General features: G+C 47.6%; 1 protein-coding gene across 4 annotated transcripts in view; it reads right to left on the reverse strand.

The window, feature by feature from the left end:
• Positions 1-22,993, reverse strand: part of PLEKHA7 (pleckstrin homology domain containing A7) — a 192,577-nt gene that overhangs the window by 33,624 nt on the left and 135,960 nt on the right. For all 4 annotated transcript variants that reach the window (XM_081153006.1, XM_081153004.1, XM_081153005.1 and 1 more), the window contains exons 9-13: positions 21,566-21,741; positions 10,656-11,111; positions 4,267-4,789; positions 3,647-3,733; positions 951-1,004 (exon numbers count right to left, since the gene is read on the reverse strand). In XM_081153006.1, coding sequence (XP_081009132.1) covers positions 951-1,004; positions 3,647-3,733; positions 4,267-4,789; positions 10,656-11,111; positions 21,566-21,741 — 1,296 coding nt within the window. The remainder of the gene's footprint in view (positions 1-950; positions 1,005-3,646; positions 3,734-4,266; positions 4,790-10,655; positions 11,112-21,565; positions 21,742-22,993) is intronic.

The following is a 22,993-nucleotide window of genomic DNA, read 5'->3' on the forward strand; positions in this document are numbered from 1 at the left end:
CCTCAATTTTACTCCTGCACCTCCCTTAGGCTTCTCCGGTGCTTGGTACACAGCAAGTGCTCATTAGATACAGAAGTTAACTAGTTGATTTCTAAACAGGCCTCAGTGTGGGGAGACTCCCCATCTGCTACCATAGTGCTTAATGTTCGTATCCCACTTTTACAAGACTGGATGACAATCCCTGTGTTAAAAATCTCTCAAGCCAGGTACACCAGGGACCGGAGGAGGCTTGCCCCTGTGGCAGTCACCTGGGTGCCCTCCCACAGCCCCACACCCACATCTCACACCCGCAGTTAATTAAAGGTCACATGCCTTCAGTCTATTTCATGGCTCAGGCATAAGAAGTGCTTTTCACAGTGGGAGCTTTCAGAGAGCCCTGTGAATGCAACAATAGCAGCTCTTTCAGGCAGAATGCCTCTCAATTCCATGCTTTCTTGGGCTCTCTGTGCCACGGAGTCTGATTTAGAGCCTGGAGCTTTATCACCAGTGATCATCTCCCAAATGGAGATGGGAGATGACGGCATCCCTCAGAGCCACATAATTCTATGTGGAACCTTCTCTCCAGCAATGAACAATCCACCGACCTACTTGTGACCAAAAGCACACATCAGTGGTGCCCTATGAACCGAATTCACCCCCACCCCACCAGAGGCTGGAAGAAGCAACCAGTTATTATTTGGAAGACCTGTGGGTTCTAACGAAGGACAGGAGAGATCCGAATCTCGTGGCCTCATTCTATAAGACAGAGACCTTCCAGCAGAATTTACAAGAAACTGAGCCCAGAATCTGAGGCTGTGAGAAATCAAACTCTTCTGACAGCAGCCGTCTCCATTCGGGACCCAGATTGGATCAGACAGGCACTGACTTTGGTTTGGGCTTGGCTACAATGGAGCTGACACTCTCAGAAAGGTGAGTGTCCAAGGGAAGCGAGACCCCCTGATGTTGCTCACCTTTAGGTCCAGGTATTCTAGGTCTTTCTTCAGCTGGAGGTAGGTATCATCAGCCTTCAAATGAAGCACAGAGAAACCAGTGATGAGCACCAAGGGTTTCCATAACTCAGGGCTTTATGAATCATTTATATTGCACAGCATCGGGGACAGGGACCGTAGCAGACCAACACATCCAGGGCCACAGAGGAAGCACAAATGTCTCGGTGCAGCTTGGAGCCCGCTTTTAGCATGGTGGGTCTTGCAGGCCACTGTGAGGAAAGCTAGCTTGTCCTCTCATTAGCTGAGGGGACAGTTTGATGGCAAGGAGGGGGACAGCACACATCCCACTGGAAGGCTAGGACAGCAATGCAACTGAGGCAGAGGTGATCTCCTGAGGCAGAACCACAGAGGTCTACCTGAAAGAGGACATGCTACAGCTGAGCTAGGGTCCCACTGATGACCAGTACTCCAAATTTTGTCACCAAACCTTAGCACTGGGTTATTCACATGCAAGAAGCAATGACCCCATGACTGGTATGGATAAATGCCTGGAAGAGGCAGGGAGATGACCACGGTGGCCCAGGGAGATCCCCTTGTGACCTCAGGTTTCAGAACAATAAGCACTAGCAGCCACTGGGGGTTTCCTGGAAGTTTTGGCTTCCTTGCTCAGCATGGAGCCGGTGTGGCCACATCAGCAGCTAGCTAAGGAAGGTCCAGTGTCAGACCTACCAGCTCATATCATCTCTGACAGTCTGTCGAGTTCTTCAGAATAATTACTAGGAAAAGTGAGAAAAAACTGCTCTCCTAGAACTTGTGCTTCCCATGGAATTGATCACGGAAGCTAACTGTAAGGCGGGGGGTTTGAACACTTAAGAAAAGCAGCCCAGGCACCACTTTCTCAGCAGACCAAGAAGCCTCCCAGCAAGCTGAGGTGAGCATGGCTGGGAAGGTGGTCCATTTATAGCTCTGATGTAAAACAAACACACAAATAAACAATGTGAGACATTCAGGCAGTGCTTTTAAGCATGAGAAGGCCTGACAGACCATTGCCAGGGACACTAGTGGCTTGTAAGATCTTATTTCTGTCCCTAAACTGTCCCCTTACCCACCCCTAGTTCCTTAATCAGCCCAGTCCCTATACACTTTCCACAGCAGTAAGGACAGAGTGCTGCTATTAAATTATTAAGTTATTAATAAATTATTAAATAAATGTTATTTTAAAACCACCCAAATTCACAACTTGGGGTTTTTATAAGTGTTCCCTTACATTCATCTTTCCAAATAAATTTCCTGAGTCCCTCAGGTCTAGCTAAAACAGGACAAGTAAGGAAGGTGACAATCCCGTTACCCTCATCTGTCTACTTCTGATGTCTATGTAGTTCAGAGGGATCAGCCTCATCTGGACCGGCACCCTCTTTCAGCTGCTCCAGATGCTGGAGCGCGACTGCCTGGGACACTCCCCAGGAGCCTGCCTGCAAAGCCCCATGTCCTGGAAAGTTTAGAACACTGTGACAGGCGCGCCCTGGGCTTTGAATGTAACTGAGGGATCCCAGGCAAGTCACTTCCCCTTCTTGATCCACTATCTGCTGTGTGCTAATAATTCTTGTCCTACCTAACCTCTCCCAGGTTACTGTGAGGTTCACCGGGAAAAGGGATGAGAGGCTGCTCTGTCTTCTCCCTCCAGGCTGACACACACCTTTTGGCATCCCAGGAGTGCCCAAGATGGCAACAAGGACGACAGCCAGCACAGCCCCTTGGACATGACCACACACCAGCCTGCCAGTCACTACTCACAGCCAGAGAAGCCACCGTTGATGGCCCTCACACCACATGCAGCCTCCTCCCCCGAGCCCGGGCAGGGGCCCCACCACCGCGGCACAGTGTCCGGCAGTAGCATCCAGAAGCAAACAGGCGGGCAACGAGGGAGAGAGCCAGACAGCAAGTACAGACTAGAGCGTGGGCACGAGGAAACGCGGGCCAGCACATCACTCCCTCGCCCCGGGGTGGCCCCGGCCCCGAGAGAGCCCGCCGGCGCTGACCTGGCAGGTGGGAAAGGTCAGCTGGTGCTGCAGTAACTGGCCCACGGCGAAATTTCGCACACTGGCCAACTTGGCCTGGTGCCGCCGTAACCGGGTGACAAGCAGCGAGAGCTCCTCCAGCTGCAGGTGTGCAGACACATCACGAGGAAATTAGCCACCGCAGGAGAACGCTATAATTACTCTTCGCCCCGTGTCGGGACAGCACTGATGTCACACCGTTAGGTAATTACTGCATTAATTCTCTCATTAGGACAAATAAAGGCACTGGTAGGAAAGGGGCTGTAGGAAGTACTTTTTTCAGAAAACAGCAGCCAACAGTGCACCCTCACCCAGATTCACACTTTGAAGGCAGTTAACTAATCAAAGCAAAGACCAGGAGAGGAGCTAACGAGAGAAAAGCAAGTCGCTGGAAAACACTGCCTGAAAGAGAGGAAAAGCCCACATTCTCTCACTTCCCCCCAAGCTCTCTGCTGGATCTGGGAAGGACCCAGTGCTGGCTGGGTGACACTGAGCAAGTCATTCGATTTCTCTGAGCCTCAACTTCCTCATCTCTAAAATGGCAGTTGCTAACTGCCCTTCAGACCACATGTGATTGGCTCAGGGGGGAAAAACAGATGAGATTAGCCCTTTGCAGGCTGTACTATATCATTTACCTGGAAAAGATGAAGCCCCACTTACCGATTTTCCGTGTAAACTGGGAGCACTAACAGTGTGGGTCATGTAACCCATGGAAGGCATGGAGCGTCGGTCCACGTGAGAGGAATTCTGCAGGTGGGGAGACAAGAAGTCACACTGAGGGCCGGGCAAGGGGGCCGAGCTGGGGCCAGAACCTCTTCCACTCACTGCCAGGGCAGCCTAGCTCAGGTGCTTCACCTCTGTAAAATGGGGATATACCCCTTTCTCACCAGGTTATAGCAATGACAAACTATGAAAGCTCCTTGACAAGTTAAAACTTAAGTTGGGTTATAATACATAATTAAACTAATGGAACACTGGCAGCTTTTCCTGCCATCCAAGCTGCAAGGAAGCAGACTTCTAGATGTGTGGCCCCATGTAAGTTACTCATTTCTTAATGCCATGAGAGTTCTCATCTTTGACATGGGCAAAATAACAGCACCTACTTCTTAGGGCTGTTGCAAAAATTAGAGTAAAGCCTTTAGCACTGCACGTGACACCTAAAAGTACTGCCTAAGTGTTACCAATTACAGCAAATTGCTCAAATTTGTGTTCAAACCACGTGAGGCTCCCAGTGCCCTAATGTTGGACCCCAGCAGCAGGGAAGGACTCTGGAGTCTCACCTTGGTGGTATGGCCCCATGCCTTCCTGGGAGAACCACCCAGCGAGATGTCCACACTCCTCCTCTGGTCTGGTGGCTTCACAGTGACCCTCTCCGCTGGCGTGTGTGGCCGCCGGGGTGGGAAGACCCTTGGGGGTCCCGGGGGTGGGATGTCCGAGGGAGACGGAGGCACCGAGATGGAGCGGGGCACCTCCAGCATGCTCCTGCTCCGGCCCTGGTCGGTGAACTCTGGGGAGCCCGCAGAGATGGGCGCCGTGGGGCTGCCATGCCGGAACTGCTGGCGCTGCTGCCACTCGTAGAGCTGCCACACGGTGCCATCCCGGTGTGCCCGGCGCTCCTCACTTGACATTTTCAGGTGGCTGGCTCGATCCTGTGCGTACTTGTAGTCACTTGGCAGGTTGCGGGGAGGAGGCGAGGAGCTCCCCGAGGGGTGCCGGGTGCTCCTGGGAAGAGTCTGGTAGTTTTCTGGGAAGGACAGGGACTGGCTGGGACCGTGGCGAGGAAGGGTCTGGTCCGGGGGCAGGCTGAAGAGAAAGGAGGGCAGGTAAGACAACCAGACCAACAAGGTTCAGCCAGGCTTCTAGAAACATGGCTAAGGACATGTACCAGGCATGAGTGAGCCTGGTAAGAACCCCAAAGGACAATCAAAGCAGACAGCCCAGACTTTTGTCTCTTGGCATACATCCAGGACTCCAAAACTACTTTTCTCTGTCAGCCTTGGAGTGTCAACCCTCTACCAGGCTGCCCCCGCCCATCGCTCCAAGTGCAGCGTGATGAATCCTGCCTTCTCTCCCACTAGACCCCCGTCAGCTCTTCCGATGGGTGTGCCCATTTCTAGGAGGAACCTCACAATTCTCCAGCTTACAAGACTTTCCCTCTGCCCAGTATCCCAGCACCAAGTACTGCAGGTTCTTAATGGAAGCGGCTATACTGATTAACAACCACCCCCCAGCAACTCTGAGACCTTCCTCACTAGTTTCCACACTGCACACAGTCAAGTGCTCAGATCCAATCACTCCTGTGCTTCATAAACCTCAGTGGCTCCCCACTGCTTATGAAATAAAATCTAAACCCCTTAACCAGATCCTCATAGCTCTCTAGCATCTGATCTTGACCTACCTCAACTCCTGCTGTCTTTCCACTGCTCCTCCTACTGGGGCAAGGACTGAGCTGGGACGAGCCAGGCATCTCATGCCCAACAGGTAAGGAGGCCCTCCCGCTCAGGGGCAGCCCCGTACTTACTGGAGCCTGAGAGCGAGAGCCTCACCCTAATCCTGTCCAGCCTCCTACACCCCTGGGCATCTTCTCACAGTGGAAAAAGCAGAGGCAGTCTGACCTGGAGTTGAAGCCTAGCTCTAACATCCACTGGCTATGTGCCCCACTGCTCTGAGGCTCAGCTTCCTTACCTGGAACATGAGGACAGAATTACCTGCCTCATAAGGCTATTCTTGAGTCCATAAGAAGTGAGAGAATGCAGGCTCCATGCCTGATGCATAGAAGGGACTTCACCAGCGGTGCTCCCTTCCCAGCTCTCCTCATTCTCTTAATATTGTTCTTCCCTACCCTACCTACATGGGCTCCTCGGGGCCCTATTCACTCCAATCTCACCCATTCTCCAGGACACGGTCCCACGCCTCTTCCAGAGGCCTTCTGCAATGTCACAGCCCTTGGGGTCTTGCTCTGCTCTAACTTAGTCACAGTCTGGTCGGCAACTTTTCTGATGTCCTATATTGCCATAACCTTTTCACACTTAAAGACATCTCTTTCCCAGCCAAGCTGTAAATCCTTTCAGGGCAGGGATCTGAGAGATTGTCTGCAGTCTGAGAAAGTCTTGATACAAATACGCTAGCACATAAAAGCTGGATGCGACTGTGAAAACTACAACCGACCAGCCATCTTATTTTGTGAAAGAAAAATTCGGTCAAGGGCAAAGTACAGAGTTTTATTCAGCCTTAAAAGTCAAACCGGAGAGGTGCATGATGTTGTAAAAAGAGAACGGGCATTAGAATCAGATAGGCCTGGGCTGAAATCCTGACTCCGCCTTTATCTATCAATTTTATCTAACAAACTCCTATATAGTGCTGGCCACGAGCAAGGCAATGTTCTAAGTCAGTGCTACTCAAAGTGTGGTCTGTGAGCAGCAGCAGCACCACCAGGTATGTTAGACATGCAGGTTATCAGGTCCCACCCCAACCCGCAAGTCAGACACTCTGGGGGTGGGGTGCAGCCACCTGTGTTTTAACAAGACCTCAGGTGGCTAACATTATAACTGTTCTAATTGTTCTAAAACTCATCTCAACTGCTTCCTAACTGTATGTCCTCAGGAATCATTTTCGCCCACACTTTCCTTACTATAAAATGGGGACACTAAGAAGCACTTAACAGATTGTTGTAAGGATTAGGAATAGTTGCCATTCAAAAATGGTAGCTTTCTTCTCTCTTTTTAGTGTTACCTTTGCAATTACAAGAGGCAATGTTAAGATCTCTTCAACCTAGACGTGTCTAGTGTGTCTGTTTAGCTTGTCTCCTTGCCACCAGGTGGCAGGGTTTGCTACTGATTTCCCAGCGTCGGAGGGGACCATGTCTCTGAGGAAGAGGCAGTGCCTGAATCCTCTTAACAGCGGAGATGGCAGGAGCACAAACTAGGCTGCACCTTCCCCTGGGGAGCTTATGACTTTACTAACCATTGTTCACCCTTCCTGAAGCAAAATGGAAACTATGCAAAGCATGTCCTACCTGTGCTCCCATACCCCTTTGGTCTGGCTCTGCAGCCCACTGGTGCACCTACATGTCCCATGGTCAGTCCCCCACCGGGCAGTGCCCCAAAGCCCTCAGCTTGTCCGCTAGCCTGTGCCCTCTGGCTATGCACTGCCTGCCACTCCCTCCAAAGCTGGCCATTTGGAGGCAACCCCGAAGATCCCAGTGCAATGGTGAGCCCTGGCTCCAAAGGAAGGACCCAGGAGGTAGGTAGGGCTGTAAGACAGACAAAGATCACCCTGGGAGCAGGCAGGAGCTCCCACAGCAGCTTAGTTCCTGACAGCAGATCCCCCTGCTGGCCCCAACTCCAGCCTTAGCACTGGGGTGCTTAAGGTCTCTTGCTCTCACAGCCTGCTCTGTGGCTATGGGACCTCCCTGTTCCAAAAGGCACCAAACCAAACAGGATATTCTGATATGGCCACTACAGAATGGTGACATCAGAACATAGCATCAAATTTTATAACCAATTACTTATTCGGCAGATATCCCTCACCCTAACTTCCTTATCAATTGTGCAGGACTGTCACTTTCTACTCTGCTTCTCACTGTGATGTTTGAGTCCCTGATTCCACCCCCAACCTCTCCCATGCCTTCTTAATTTACAAGTGTGCATTAATTTAAACCCCAGGGCAAAGACAGAAGGCTAGAATTTCAGAACAATCCCTTAGAATGTGTTGATTCTAGGGTACATCAGTCTGTCCCCCACAAACCATCATTCTAAAGGAATTTAATGATGTGAAATAAAATATATATCTCCAAGTACTGAAAGAACAGTTAGAAACAACTTCTTGTATGGTCTAAAGCCACGAATATGAGATCCCAGTACAGCCCAAAAAAACCCTCCTTCCAATGTCCAACATGCTCCATCTAATGAGATTAGCAAAGTCTAAATCATACACAAAACAGAGATATCCATCGTCTGTATTTTCAAATAGAGGGGGTTCCTTTATTGAGCAGCCAGATCGACTTATTACTTGACTGCAAGAGATTTCAAATATATCTTTAAGGAAAAAAGAAAAAAAAACAAACCTCTGGGAATGCAAGGCTCTGTCAGTCCTTTCAAGATACAAGTGAATGATCAGAGACGGAGCACTCTGCTTACTCCGAGACCAACAGCTCTGTTCTCAAAGGGTAGTCCATGCTCTGCCTTCAATTCCTCGCTTTTGCTTTTCAGCCCACTGAGAAGTGCCTCTGCCACTAGACTGAAACTCCTCTCACCGCTTGCTCAGTGACCTCCAAGGTCAATGAACTGTTTTCATCCGCAGACCTGATGTCACCTTGCCCCTTAGATAAGAATGGCTGCAATTCCCACCTCACATCCTAGGGACAGTCCAGCACCTTCCCAGGCACCTCTTATCTCCTGATGTTGACATCTCATCCTTCAGCTCCTCAATGTGCACCCCCACCCCCAAATACAGACCGCTGTGTGTAGCAGGATAATGCGGGTTTGTGGGCTGCCAGGAACAGTCATGCAGAGACATTTTAGTGAATAACCTATAACTGCATAGCAGTCACACGGCTTTGGGAAGTCCTTTCTGCGCCCCTGCCTCTTCCCGACAATACCCTCTGAGCCCCCATTCTCAGTGACAGTGCCAGGCAGGCCAGGCTGCTGTTGAAAGTCCACCAATGGCCTTCACGGACCTTCAGGATTAAATACAAACTCCTAATCAGGAAACACCGGCTCATGAGGGTGAAACCCCTGCCTTTCCCATTTGCCCCTGCCTCTGGTTTCTCCTGCTCTTATGTCCCCTAGCCAGCTCCACACTGACTTCAGTTCCTAAGAGTTACATGTAAGAGGAAACGGCTAACTTAGCATGAGTTTCCCTTTGACCACACTGTCTTCTCTGCAGGATCCCTCTTCCGCTGCTAACTTCTAAGTGTTGTGCCGATTGCCTCCAATTAGCACGTCCAAACAGCCCTCAGACCTCACCACCACCATCCATACCCAGCTGTCTACCTGACATCTCCCCTTGGATATGTCAGAGGTTTCTCAAACTTATATGTCCAACATAGAAACCCTGATTCCCCCCCAAACTTGTTTCTAAGCCTTCCCCATATTAGAACCGCCCAGTTATTCAAGTTAAAATTCTAGGGATCCTCATTTCTCCCCTTCTCTCATCCTGCGCATCCCATTCACTGACAAGCTTTGCTTTTAAGCCTCCAAAGTGTACCTCCAATCTTTTTTTCTATATCCATTGTCACCATTCTCGACCACAACAACAGCCTCCTCCCAGGCACTTAACTTCTTTGTGAATTATTAATCACATTACATCACTTACCTGCTTAAAACCTGCCAGTGGTTCCCCCTTGCTTTTTCAAATAAAATCCAAATTCCTTACATTAATATGAGGAGCTGCATGATACAACCCTAGCTTTCCAGCCTCATTCGGCAGGAAGGTCACTTAAAACCACCTAGTCCAACACCAAGAATAGCAGCTCCCCTCCCCTGTGTCCTTGAGCAGCAGCTTCTGTTTTCAATAAGACACAAAATGTGAACAAACAGAATGGACACCTGGTCACTCCCAGGTGGGAATGGGAAAGTATCTTGGCTACAACACAAAAGGCCTTCCTCCTCGTGTCTGTCCCACAACAATGTCCACCAATTGCTTAGGGGGGTTCCACTGTGATTTCTCCACCATCTACCCTCACACTGCCCACCTGGACCAGATTAAAGAGGTTACACAACCCACACATGCACACCAGACCCACACACCGGAAAATAGGCCTAGGCTATTCCCCTAGGAGCACTGCTGCCTCCAGAGCCAACAGGGTGCAAACTATGAGGCTCAGAAACAGGGAAAGTGAAATGTGGCATTTTAGCTCATGTCTATCAGGCCTGTGGGAGACTTGGTCTGAGCTCTGGCACTTCCACCGCGGCCCTTCCAGCCCGTGGGGAGCTTTCTGAATGCACCATGGCCTTGCTATCACCTCTCCAGTAGGTGGTTTGTTCTACAAGCCTGAGGACAGTGAGGGGGATTTACTGTCTTCACAATGAAGGCAAAAACAGTGGCTTCTGGAGACAATGGAAGCTGGGTGACTCTGAATTCTTCACGTTCATAAATGTGTCCTAATTCATCTAAAATTATAATAAAACATAGACAGTGCTTTACAAATAGCAAGGATGCGTGCACTCTAAATAATTAAAAACTGCTTCTTGAAGAAATGGGTATGATAAAGTCTATTGTCAAACACTGTCTGAGCACTGCAATATGTGCCTAAAGTTACAAATGGGTCTGTACTCACTCTTCTTTCTACAAATACTTCCCGGATGCAGAGAAGGAGCCGTGTAAAAAGAGAAGAGTTACTATCTAGAGGCTGTCTCACAGCACGCTCCCTGGGGAACAAAGGAGCCTCCGCACGCTACCTCATGTGGGCTCAGGAAGCTCACAGACCCAGGTTTGAACTCTGGCTTTGCCACTTAATCTGTGTGCCCTGGGCAGGTTCCTTTTTTTTCTCCCACCCTCAGTTTTCTCATCTATAAATTGGGACTACTGCCCCCTCCTTGCAGGACTGTTAAGTGATTTTTTGAGATAATGGAGGGAGAGCTAAAGGCCAGCATGCTAGGTAAAGAACAGCTACTGTCATTTCATTATTGCACTCATAGGTAGCAGCAATCTTGAGTCTATTACTGACCTCCTGCCGTCCCCCTTCTGGGCCTTAGCCCAGTGCTCCACCTGGGCCAGGCTGCTCTTCCTCTGGCTGTGCTTTTCATGGTTGGTCCTGGGAGGAAAGGCGCGCTGGTATCCGCCAGTCCCATTCTGCTCTCCTGGGCCATATGCGATGCCATTCTTCTCTGCCCTCTGGGGCTGTGCCTGCTGACCTCTCAGGCCACCAGGCAAATCCACGAACAAGGCATCCTCCTCGGCTGGCGAGTACGGGGACCTGGCCTTGCTCCTGTCCCTCTTGCCCTCCGCGGGGTGGGAACGGTACCGTTCTTCCTCTTGCTCCCGCCTCTCAAAGCCGAAGGAGTCCTCATGGCGGCGATGAGGACAATCCCGCGCATGTCCGGGTCCCACGCGGCCACACTCACGACAGGACTCTGCATGGTTGACCTGGGGGACTGCCTGCCGCTCCAGCTTCTCCATATCCCTGCAATGACAGCGTATATTCAGCCCGTACTAGGCAGCACAGCCGGCAGCCAAGACTCCCCAAAGAACACACTTTACACTCAAATTACCTCCAGGCCTTTGCATGGACTGTTCCCTCTGCCTGGGTCACCTTGTCTTGTCTGGTCGCTCACTCTGCCTACTTAAACTTCGACTCCTTTGAGATCTGACTAAAATGTTGCCTCCTCCCAGAAGCCACCCCAGCCACACACACCCAGTCTAGATAGGAACCTTAACTGACTCCATGGTCACACTAATCACACTGGACTATAATTGCCCAAGTAGACAATGAGTTCCATGAGGCAAGAGGCCCATCTTGCCAAGCATCATATGCCCAGAACTTCTGTGCAGAGACTAGAACAGAATAGGTGCTCTATAAACACTACTGAGTGAATAAATGATACACGTGACACATTCCCATATCTTTCCCTATCTATCTGGGGCTATCCCACTTGGATTGAAGGCTCCTGAGCCCACAGTCTCTCCCACTGGCTGCTAGCACAGCCCCAATACAACGGCAGCATAATTAACATTCCTCCAAGACGGTAAGTAGAGAACAGGCACAGCAACCTCTTTATACGACCACTTATCTATCTCATTAGGAAATTGCTCAAATAGGCACCCACAAGAACACTGACCTAACAACAATTCTCTGCAGACACAGGGGAGATAAATGATTCGCCCAAGATCACACAGCTAGAAAAGAGTGGAGCTAGGGCTTAGTCCCAGGCAGACTGCAGAGCTCACATGTTTAGTCACTACTCTCTTCTGCCTGTTCATGTGCATGTCCACGGCCTACATTCGTGCAAGCCTGGAAACTGTAATGGAGAAGAGGGTGGGAGGGGTGAGAGGTCAGGGTGTGAACTGAGGCTAGAGGAAGGGCTTCTGGAATAGAGAGAACCAGTCCTCTTTAATGGCCCATCTCCCACTGTAAGCTGTCTTTCTCCCCACCTCCTTGGGTCAGGGTCCTAGGTATGTCTGCATCCCCGCTGCCTGGTACCAGGGACACAGCAGTGGCTCCACAAGCTTCGCAGACTTTAGACTGGGGAGGCAGGGGAAAGGAAAACACTCCATCCCAGAAGGATCAGAAAAATTACCAGGGATCCTTGAATAGGGCAGCCAGTCTACTTGTACTCCTGGGTAAAAACGTCCTGGCCTTGAGATCCATCACTCCTCAACTGGACAAGCCAGAGAGTTCTCCATTTCAACATGGAAGCATACAATGTAAATGCTGCTGCATTTACATCTAGGTGGCCAGACCCAGGTGTCCTTGCAACAACCTTGGAACCTCAGCTACCAGTAATTAGCACAGATTCAGGGCAAATACAATCTAGTGTGGGAGCTCAAATTGAGTTAAAATGTCAATAAAAAGTGAAAATACACCCCCTAATACAGGATCTTCTTCTTAGTGTATACTAACTGTTGGCCTTAACTTGGGCCTGGAGAACTGAGAAAAGCAATCTCACATCCCACTGTTCATGTGCTCATGACTTTTCCATAAAAACCGAAAGCTTTGTGGGAAACAACAACAAAAAACTTTGGACCTCCTTTTATCCATCACTAGGGGGTTTCTTTACCCCCACCCCCTATACCTTCTGGTAACAGCATTTCAATTTTCGTTTGGGGATCACCCTCCCCCACTTTCAGTCCACGTGGTTTGGAAGCTGCTTTGAACTCTACTAGTCCCTGCCCAGCTGAGGCTCCAAAGTCCCAGCGATTGGTTCAGGGGTTGACACATGAACTTACCCAGGCCAATCAGAGTCAGCCCTGGGACACTGGTTGGAATTGGTCCTGAGCTGCTACAACTACATGGAAAGCAGCTATTTGAAAATAAAACCAACTCCAAGGAAAGCAGAGAAAGAGATGGAGAGAAATAGAATCCTAAATATTGGCCTGAGCTCCTAGATTGAGCCATACCTCAACCAGATATATCCCTGCGCTTTTTGGTTGTGAACCGATAAATTCTCTTTCTCATTTAAGCTAGTTTGAGTTTGGTCTCTGTTATTATGGTGGAAGGAATCCTATTATATCATTTTATAGTACATATTTAGATGGTGATGTCTGAGGGCCCTTCCATTCCTATAAACTCCAGCAGTAAGAATATATAGGACATATTCAGGGTTCTACATGTTTAGAAACAGCCATTCTTACTGTAAATTTATAAAGGGACAACTCTGCTCCACAATGTACACACTCAAGGTTTTTTAACTTCGTCTTTTCTTTCTTCCTTTAATCCTCCATAACCACGCTAGTGTGACCCCAAGCTGGCCTGTATCTTCTTTACTATTTCTCAGATTCAGGAAACCATCCATGGAGGATGTGCTAAGGCTGCTGCCTAGAAGCCTAAAGCTCTGGCCGCCCTCTGGGTCATGCCCTGGCCAAGAAGCTTTAACACCTGGCTACTCCAATTGTGAGGCCTAAGAAACTGCACGTCGTTATTGTTCACACCCCAAAGTTAAACAGCACTTTGTCATACAAGCCAGACTATGAAACAAATATACCACTTACATGTATGACATTAGAACTGAAAGGAAAAAGGTTTCCTTCCGCTCCAGGACTGAAGGATTGTGGTACAAGGTCTCAACGCCAACTGTAAGGTGGATTTCTCATTCTTTCCTGATCAACTATCGTGTATTTACTGAGCATCTATGTACCCACTGGGATGGGCACTTGGGGGTATAAGGAAGGAAAACAGAAAATAGCTCCTGCCATCAAAGCCAGACAATCCTAAAGCCCAATCTAATCATTAGTACTGTTCTCATAAACTCACTCCAAATCATGGCGTGTGCCAGGCTCTCCTAACCTTATAACTAAAAGCCTTAGTCCTTACTGTACGTGCACACATGAGGGTACACACCCGTGTATATGTCAGTACTTTCTGAAAGTAAATGTGATAGGGTATGACAAATCCTTTTCTTCAGACTAACACCAGCATTTACTGCAAGACAAACCTTTAGAGGGTAGCTAAAAGAAGGATAGCCTGGCAGCGTTCTAGGCCCTAAGACTTGGGGTTATGAACAACTCCCAGTCCCATGGCTGCTGAGATGAATAGAAGATGCCTTGTGCCCAAAATGTTCAGACTATGGCCACAGGTAAGAAAGGGGAGGTAATGCTCCCTACTCCCCCACCCTACCTGACTTAAACATTGAATTTACTAAGTTATAAGCTTGAAGGCAAAAACGTTTTTTGGTTTTCTCCCTGTCTCCTTGTATTCCCAAAAATTTAACACACGACTTCTCAAATCAGGAGACCTGTCATCAAATAGACTTACAATGCTCGATTTAGCACAGTGATGGGAAAGAATGAAGCACCCCTCAGCTGTCAATGACCATGTCACTCAGAGAAGCTGGCCGTTCAGGGCATAGCTGTTTAGGTAAGACGAAACAGCCTTTCCTGTGCAGGTGACTGCTATCACGGTAAACACCTGGAACCAGACACGGTTCAAAACACAGGAAATTCCTGACATTTGGTGACATTCCTGACATTTGAGCCATATACGTCACTCCTCGAGCATAACACACACAGAGGGCATAGGATTTCAAGCCAGTCAGACCTGGCCTCAAGTGCTGGCTTCACCCCAATATAAGCTGGGTGCCCTTGGGCAAGTCCCTGACCTCTCTGGTTTCAAGTTCCTTGTTTGCAAAATGGGGACACCAGCCTTCCTGGGTCGTTGGGAGGATTAAAGGAGACAATGCACAGAATAAGCACAGCACACGTATGGCACACAGTGTGCCTTCAAATTCAAATGGGTTGATTTCCAACATCTATTCTCTCCTCCTTCCTTATCCCAATTTTTTCAAAGCAACAATGTACCCAGCAAAATACTTACATTTCCTAACCTCCCTTGGAACTGAGGGTGATCATGCAACACAGATCTAGCCGATAAGACATACGAAGACTTCTTAAAGTCTTTAAAAGAAGGCACACTTAGCTGGCTTAGCTAACCCTTCCCATCCTCCTGCCTGGAATTTAGCCTCTGTACTGGAGAGCAAGGTGACAAAAATGAGAATGAAAGCCACCTGCTGAAACCTAGGTAGAAAGTAAGAGCCGGGCTCCTGACAGCATCATGGAGCTACTATGCCAGCCTAGATTCTTGTTCTGTGAACAAACTAACATCCAATTGGAGCACACCATCCTAAATTGGGCTGTTCTATGACTAACAACCAAATGCAGTTCCTAACTGCACTAGGGCTAAGCCTTTTTTTATTTATTTGCAGGGGTTGTGCCCCTCCATTTTCAGCACATCAAAGCAAGGCTACATGTCTGCTTTGAGCAAATTTTTGTTTTCCCCTGCAAGTGGGACGAGAACACATCTCAGACCGGGGATAATTCTCTTATCCCTCTTCTTCACAAGAACTGGGAAGGTAACATCACACTAAGCAACTGTGCACTGGTTATCATTTTATTCTGACGCCAAGCCCTTTATCTCACCAGGAAATAAGGAATAATATTTCCCTCTCTATCTTACTGCTAAACACACACACATTAAAACTCATTCGAAGACTCGGGTGGGCAGAGGAATGACAACTTGTAGGGGGCTTGGTTGGACCTCGGTCCTATTGGTGGATGCAGCCCTTCTGTCGCAATCCCCTGGAGGATCCCTGCTTGTTCACCTTACCTAAACGACCCAACTAGCAGCCTGCGAACCAGGGCCAGGCCGCTGATATTCTTGGAGAGTCTGGTCTGAGCCAGGTCACGTGGCAGAAGTCCTGGCCTGGGAACCCAGCTCAGCCTGTGACGACAGATGCCGAGTCCCGAGGACTGACCCTCAGCCTTGGGAGGACAGTGAGCTCAAAGGCCAGAACCCATCCTGGACACCGTCCACAGACTTGTACAAAAGGCTGAAGAAAAAGGGACTTGACTTCTCTAGGGAGCCCTAAGGCAGGCTTGCCCACTTGAATGAGCTCCTAGCATTTGAGGAAGAAAATGGCTGGAAGAGAAATGAAGACAGAGGTTGGTTTCTTCTTTTCCCCAGAGCTAAATAGGTCAGTCCCCCTGGGAGGGGAAAGGTATCTGGTACCTTTCATGCTCTGCTCTAAATGAACAACAGAGGGCCCACAGCTCTGAGCACACACTCCCAGTTCTCCAGGCTGCCCTCCCCTAGAGAAGAGCAAGGCTGGAGAAGAAATGAAACACCAGACTGCCAGGCTGAGGTGCCTCTTGCCTCGGTGGAGTGACTATTGGCAAAGTCCCCTGTGAAGATTTAAGGACTGAGAAACCAGACAAAGAAGAACGGAAAGCTATTCTATGTCGGCCAGTTCTCACTTCGTTTGTTCCTGCCTGAAGAATTCTTCCCTCTTCCTTCTACCTGGGCAAGTCACACTCAACCAGCCCAGCTCAACCTGAGCTGGTCTGGAGCTCTGGCACAGGTGGCAGTCACTTCCCATCTCCCTAGATGGCGGTCACAGTTCTGGGTCATTCATTTTTTGTGGCCAATGCTTATCACTACTACATGCTGGGTCTACTATTACTGCATGCCACAAACTTGACATAGCCCATCTCTAAGCCCTACAAAAATCCTGCAAGGTCAGTACTGTCAAGTCCAAGAGGGTGAGGGCACTTACAAGAGTACCATTACTTACAATAAGTTATCGCTACTGGGATGGGGACAATGGCAGCAATAGCCATTGCTGACTGCGCACTTGGTAACTGCAAAACCCTGAGCCAAGCACGATACACATATGAGGGTGCTCGGCTCTGCTCCTGGGTCAGAGGAATGTTGTAGGAAGAGGCTGGAGGAGGGGGGGGGTGAAGAGCAGGCTAAGGGGCGGTGCTGCAGGAGCCTGGGTTGTTGAACTACAGTTCACACTGCTAGAGGTTGGGCACATCCTGGCAAGGAAGGGAGTGCAATTTTCCCACAGGAAAGTCATCATCCGTGTGATCCAGAGGATTAACGATGAAACTGGAAGGGTGTAAAGAAGAAAGAGCCAATGATATTGTTAAACCAAACCCTATGGAAGCCAGAATATGTGATATGGAGTATCTACTACGTCTTAGGCATCGCACTCTGTAAGCACTTTATCCATTCATTTATTTAATACTTGCAACAACCCTAGAGCTAAGAAAAGCTGAGGTTTAAAAAGCATACCTAATTTGCACAGGTGACACAGGTAGGAAGTAGTAGAGCTGGGGTATGAACCAGGTCTACCTGACCTCAGAGACTACGCTCTGGGAGGAGATACTTAAGGTATAAGAAATCAATATAATAGGAAGTAAGGGGTGAATCAGCTGGCCTGGTTATTTCACCTTCCTTTGCCCACAGTCTTAAAGTTACTTGGGCATTCATCCTGCCGCACTCTCAGACCCAGGGTCTGGTTCTCAGCAATGGAGCATGTATCCCAGGCCTGTGACAATCAGCACGTGTGTTCCCGGGCCACAGTACATGCTTTAGGGTATAAATGCAATCTAAGCCTATTTAATCATAATGGATCTCAGAGCTTTGGACCCAACTCTGCCTCTTTCCTGCTGGACTTAATCCTGGATGACATGAGCCCAGGGCTACTGCAGCTACCTTGCCACCAGATCCTAGATCTGCCAGGGACCTCCACATGGAGTTCAAGAATGAATCCAACCCAGAGGTGGGCAGAGCCCAGAGAATGACTTATAATGATATTGCCTGAGTTGTAAACCCAGCTGTTTCTAAAGCTGTATCAATCCAGAACCTTTCAGTGCCATGAACCAATAAATTCCCCCTTCAAGGTAAATCGGTCTGCACCTTCTGTAACCTGCAATCAGGAGTCCCACTATAGCACATTCTCGCAGAAAGCACTTGCCTATATTGACCAAGGATGGAAGCTTCTGGGTGAGAATCAAGGAGGGGAGAGAACAAAGCACTACTACTGGGCTCCCCGCTTAACAGAGATGGCAGTTTTCCAATACAGATCACCAAATTAGAGGAGAGGCAAGGTTTAGTTCTGCCTGATGAATAATTCTAACTAACCAAATGTCTGAACATATTATTCTGAAAAAAAGGAACACTTAATAAGTCTGCATTTGCTTGGCTGGCAATTCGTCTCTCATAAAATTAAGAGGAAATGCTACACTGTCTTTCTTCTGACTCAGAAGGTAGAACAAACTGTTTTTTTTTTAAAGGAAGGAACCTTGGGGAAAACATGATTATGGGATTTTAAGAGTTTATTTAAAAAATAATAAGAACAAAGTTTAAAAGTTCAGAAGAAATCTAGGGACAATACAAAACCTTAGAGTTAATTATAAAACTTTCAGGTAGAAAAAAGTAAAATACAGGGTGGGGCAAAAGTAGGTCTACAGATGTTTGTATGGAGTATAATAAATAAATATTATATCCTGTATCTCCAAGTCTCAGCTACCAAATTAATCCTGAATGGTTAAAGGCAGACACGGTTTATCCATCATAGTGCCTCTGCCTGTGAAGCCCAATCCCATTCTCCGGTTATCTTTGATCCAGAGCCCTAGTCAGCCACGAGGAACCAACCAAAGCTGGAACACAAGAATGAACTCAGTTTCCACTGCTGGTCTCAAGAAACCAGTGTGACAACACAAGGTGCTCTCAGAGTCCATGTTCTAACAGGACATGCCTGAGAAATGAAGGTGGGGCACAAGGTCAAGCACAGAGCCACAGTGGAATGGACCCACGCAAGTGACGGCAAAGGGGGTAAAATCTAGAAAGAGCCACCACTTGTTCATTTAAAGCAAAGCAAAACAAAAACAAGCTTTCTCTTTTTCAAAGAATTAACATATAGGAGCAAAGGGCTTAAAAAATATGAGACATCAGTATCTCTACTTGGGGAAGATGACACACCTTAAATAAAGCTGAATTCTTCAACTTCTGGATTGAGTTCTGTATCTTCATCAAGAAAAATGATCTTCACCATGAAAAGGAGAACCACCTTGGATAAGAAAGACTGAAGGACCAAGATGCGGAGAAAGACGGGAGAGGCCCAGCCTCCTGTGGCTGAGCTCCAGGCCAGCAAGCAGCATCCCAGGGCCCTAAGGGAACTCAGAGATGGACTCAAGAAACCTCTCAGGTGTTCTCTGAGGAATCAAAGAGAACAGGAAAATGCCAGAATATTGGAGACTGGCAAAGAGCATTCCGATTTTCAAAAGAGGGGGAAAACAGATTCCATGAACCACAAGACTGGAGAGCCTACCACCAACTTCTGCAAGGAAGTAAGCTGCAGCCTCAACGAGGCAGACTTCAGAGCATGTAGGAAAGGAAGCATTACGAGAAAGGCAAACACTCAGTAGAAAAATGGGCAGAGGACAGGTACAGGCAATTCACTGAAGAGGAAATACAAGTGGCCAATAAACAGAAAGATCCCCATATCATGGAAACAAACACACATTAAAATAATCAGATACTATTTATCTATGCAGCAGCTCAGCAAAAAATTTAAAAACCGCATAATATCAAATACAGGCAAAGATGCAGGGAAATAAGTACTCTCACTAGTGAAACACAGCTTTCTTTAAATGGCAATTTGGTGATACTGATTAAAGTTTAAAATACACTGTATTTTGACCCAACGATCTAAAAGACTCACACATGCAGAGGCTTGTAGAAAGTTTGTCATTACAGGACTATGTATAACAGTTAAAGATGAGAGAAAAACTATCCCAAGTTTAACACATGCTGAAATACATTATGGGAGTATGAAATACCATACAACCGTCAAAACATAAAGTCGGTCCATATACACTGATATAGAACGATTATCAAGATGTGATCATTCACGCTTTTAAAAAGCACAAAAGAAACCTGTATATTTCTCTCAGTGCATATACAGGGTAAGGCAAAAGTAGGCTTAGAGTTGTCTGTATGGAAAATAACACAATTAATAAATAATAATATATAAGAATAAACTCTATGTTTTGCATACTCACAACTGTAAATCTACTTTGCCACACCTTGTATGTATATAAATGAATAAAAAATAGTTTAATAGGATACCCATTAACCTGGTAACAGTGATGACCTCAGGAAGGTGATTAAGGATATCTTTGTCTTTGACATTTTTCATTTTTTAAATAATAAAAGGTCTTCACTTATTGTAGTTAAATATATATATTTAACAAATATAAATATATAAATATAAATATAAAACAGAAAAGTAGGACACAGTGAGTATTGGGGACCAGCAAGTGCACTCGAAGATGTGTCAAACCCAAAATGTGTCATCCCTTCTCCTGGGATGAGAAAGGAGATGTCAGTGGCACTATGAATAGAGTTCATACAGGCTAATGGCAGAGCTTTCCTATCACTATCATGGGCACAACAGAAAAACTCAGACTGGATGACAATGCTTGGAGGTACAGTCAAACTTGCCCGTAATTAAGAGTTACTGATTCAGGGCCCACGTGGAAACTTCCACGATAGTCTTTGGTCCATCCTATCCAACATATTCATTCATTCTCTCAATCTCTCACACATTCAACAGACATTTGAGAGCTTACTATGTCATCATGCAAAAGATAACAAGATGACCTCTGCCTGAAGCCTACGATACTTTAAAGTTGAAGGGAAAAGTAAAAAAACAGCATGACACACACTCAACTGAGTTGTTGCGGAAGCTCTGAGGGTAGACCCTGACCCCAACCTGGCCTCTTGAAGGAGGTTACCATCTATACCAAAGGTCTGTTCACCAAAAGTGAGCATGAAGCTAGGAAATACCACTAATATCAAAAATCACATACACGTGAACTGGAAAAGGTTGACAAACTAAAACATACCAGGTGAAATCCACTTGCATTCCCTTTTGTTTTGAGGCCTTAACAAAAGAAGGCCATTATCAAAGAGGACTCTAAGCAGAGCAAGGTGTCCGGATAGTGAAGGGAGCTCGTGTCAGATGGGGACTGGCTAAGAGCACATCCTGACTTTTCCAGGGCGACCCAACCCTCTCCAAGCCTCTCTGCTTTTTCTCTCAGGGAACAAACCACAGCCAACAGATGTGGAAATTTCAAGATCCCTGATTGTACCCTTGGGTTGCCTACTGGAGGGAAGGGGCAGCTGGAAGACAGTTCTCTGGTCAGCCCCCCACAGCACGGTGGGTAGTCTGTGGCACACTGTCAGTTTGCAAGATCTTTCTTGCCCTCTCCCTCCTCTCCAATCTGGTGCCCCAAGGTGTCCCTTCCACCACACAGAAGAGAGGAAAAAAAGTAGCACACACTAAGTTCCAAGGCTGTGTATCCCAGGCAGTCATGTCCCCCTCCCAGGTCTGTGTGTTTCTCTGTTTAATGGAGAGCATGGACTAGGCCACTTCCAGGGGACCTTGCACCTGTGAGGGAATATGTATTTTCTTCTCCTCCCAGAAAAATTCATTGTTAAAAATGACTTCAAAGAGAGGGCAATACTTAATACAAGTGAATGAATGGTGAAACTTAGGGCACTAAAGAGTTCTTATTTGGATCCCCATCCTGGTGTAGGAAGCACTCAGACAGGGACCTTCCATTGAGACTGACCTTTTCAGCGATGACCGAGACAGCACCTGCGCAGCCTGGTTCATGGCCCTGATCCAAGCGTTCATGTCCTCCAGGGTGTCAGCACTGAAGTAGTAGGTCCTCATGCCAGACTGCTCGGCCTGAGAGCCCCTGGCAGAGCTGTTATAGATGAGCGCTCGCATCCCCAAGTGCACAGCCTGTAAGATTGAGATGGAAACCCAGGACATAGAGGTTAGCACACATTTCACTTCCAGGAGCAAACCAAGGAGATACTTGGGCCATGTTCTCCCCTGTCCCAGCCTAAAAGTCCAAGTACCACCCAGTTTGTTTCCACACCTGGAAAACGCCACAGCTGCATTCCCCTCTCTTAGAGCAATTAGGCCCAGGGACAGCTGTGTCTGCTCCCCTACAGGGAAGCCATGCAGGTGTCACCTGCTTCTGACTTATCTTACTCACGCATGGGGAGGTACACACATCCAAGGCTTACGTGAGAAAGACTTTAAATAAACCCTCATTCCCTGGCAGCAGACTCTCGGGAATCCCTGTTTTGGTTCTTCTGAAGCACACAATTACTGGAACTGAGTCAAAAATTAGCTGCAACAGCAGGCAGCTGCAGATAGTCACTGTGCTTTACAGCTCGGGCATGAAATGTGCTGTGTGCCAGTCAAAGAGGCTGCTGTTCTGTCTCTCCTGAGAGGCGCTACAAAGTTGAACAGAGCTAACATTTGACTGAAAATCCCCGGGCACCTACTATGTGTTAGGAAGCCTCAGGGTGCTTGCAAAGAGCCTGTGAGGAGGCACTAAGAAGCACTGGGGGGTAGTTTCCAAACAAGAGGCAACACCAGTTGCTTCCCTTGTGCTCTGATAAGCAGGGACCTGTCTTAAATTTGCAAGGAAGAGCCTAACCAAATCTACATAGGAAGATGGTGTTAAAAAAAAAAAAAAAAAAGGCAGGGGGTGCAGATTTACTGAATAACTGCTATGTGTCTCTTGAGTACTTCCAAGAGTTTAATCTCAATTTTTTTGTTGTTAATCCTCACATGAGGATATTTTTTCCATTGCTTTCTTGCTTTTCAGAGAGTAGAAAGGAGGGAGGAAGGGGGAGCAAGAGACATACACATCGATGTGAGAGAGACACATTGACTGGTTGCTTCCTGCATATGCCCTGACCGGGAACAGAACTCACAGCCCTTTAGTGTGTAGGCCGATGCTCTAACCACTGAGCAACACCGGCCAAGGCAGAGATTAATCTCATTTTAAACTCAACAGAAGTAGGGACAGAATCTCTGTTTTACAGATGTGGCAAATGAAGGTCTGAGATGTTAAGTAACTTCCCCAGATTTCGATATCCAGTGACAGATTATTTACAGCACTTATAATTACCTGCCATTATATATTATATATTTTAGAATATAAGCTCCATGAAAGCAGGGACTTTGTGTATTTTGT

Source organism: Miniopterus schreibersii (genome assembly GCF_964146895.1).
Source record: "Miniopterus schreibersii genome assembly, chromosome: 12".
Classification (NCBI taxonomy): domain Eukaryota; kingdom Metazoa; phylum Chordata; class Mammalia; order Chiroptera; family Miniopteridae; genus Miniopterus; species Miniopterus schreibersii.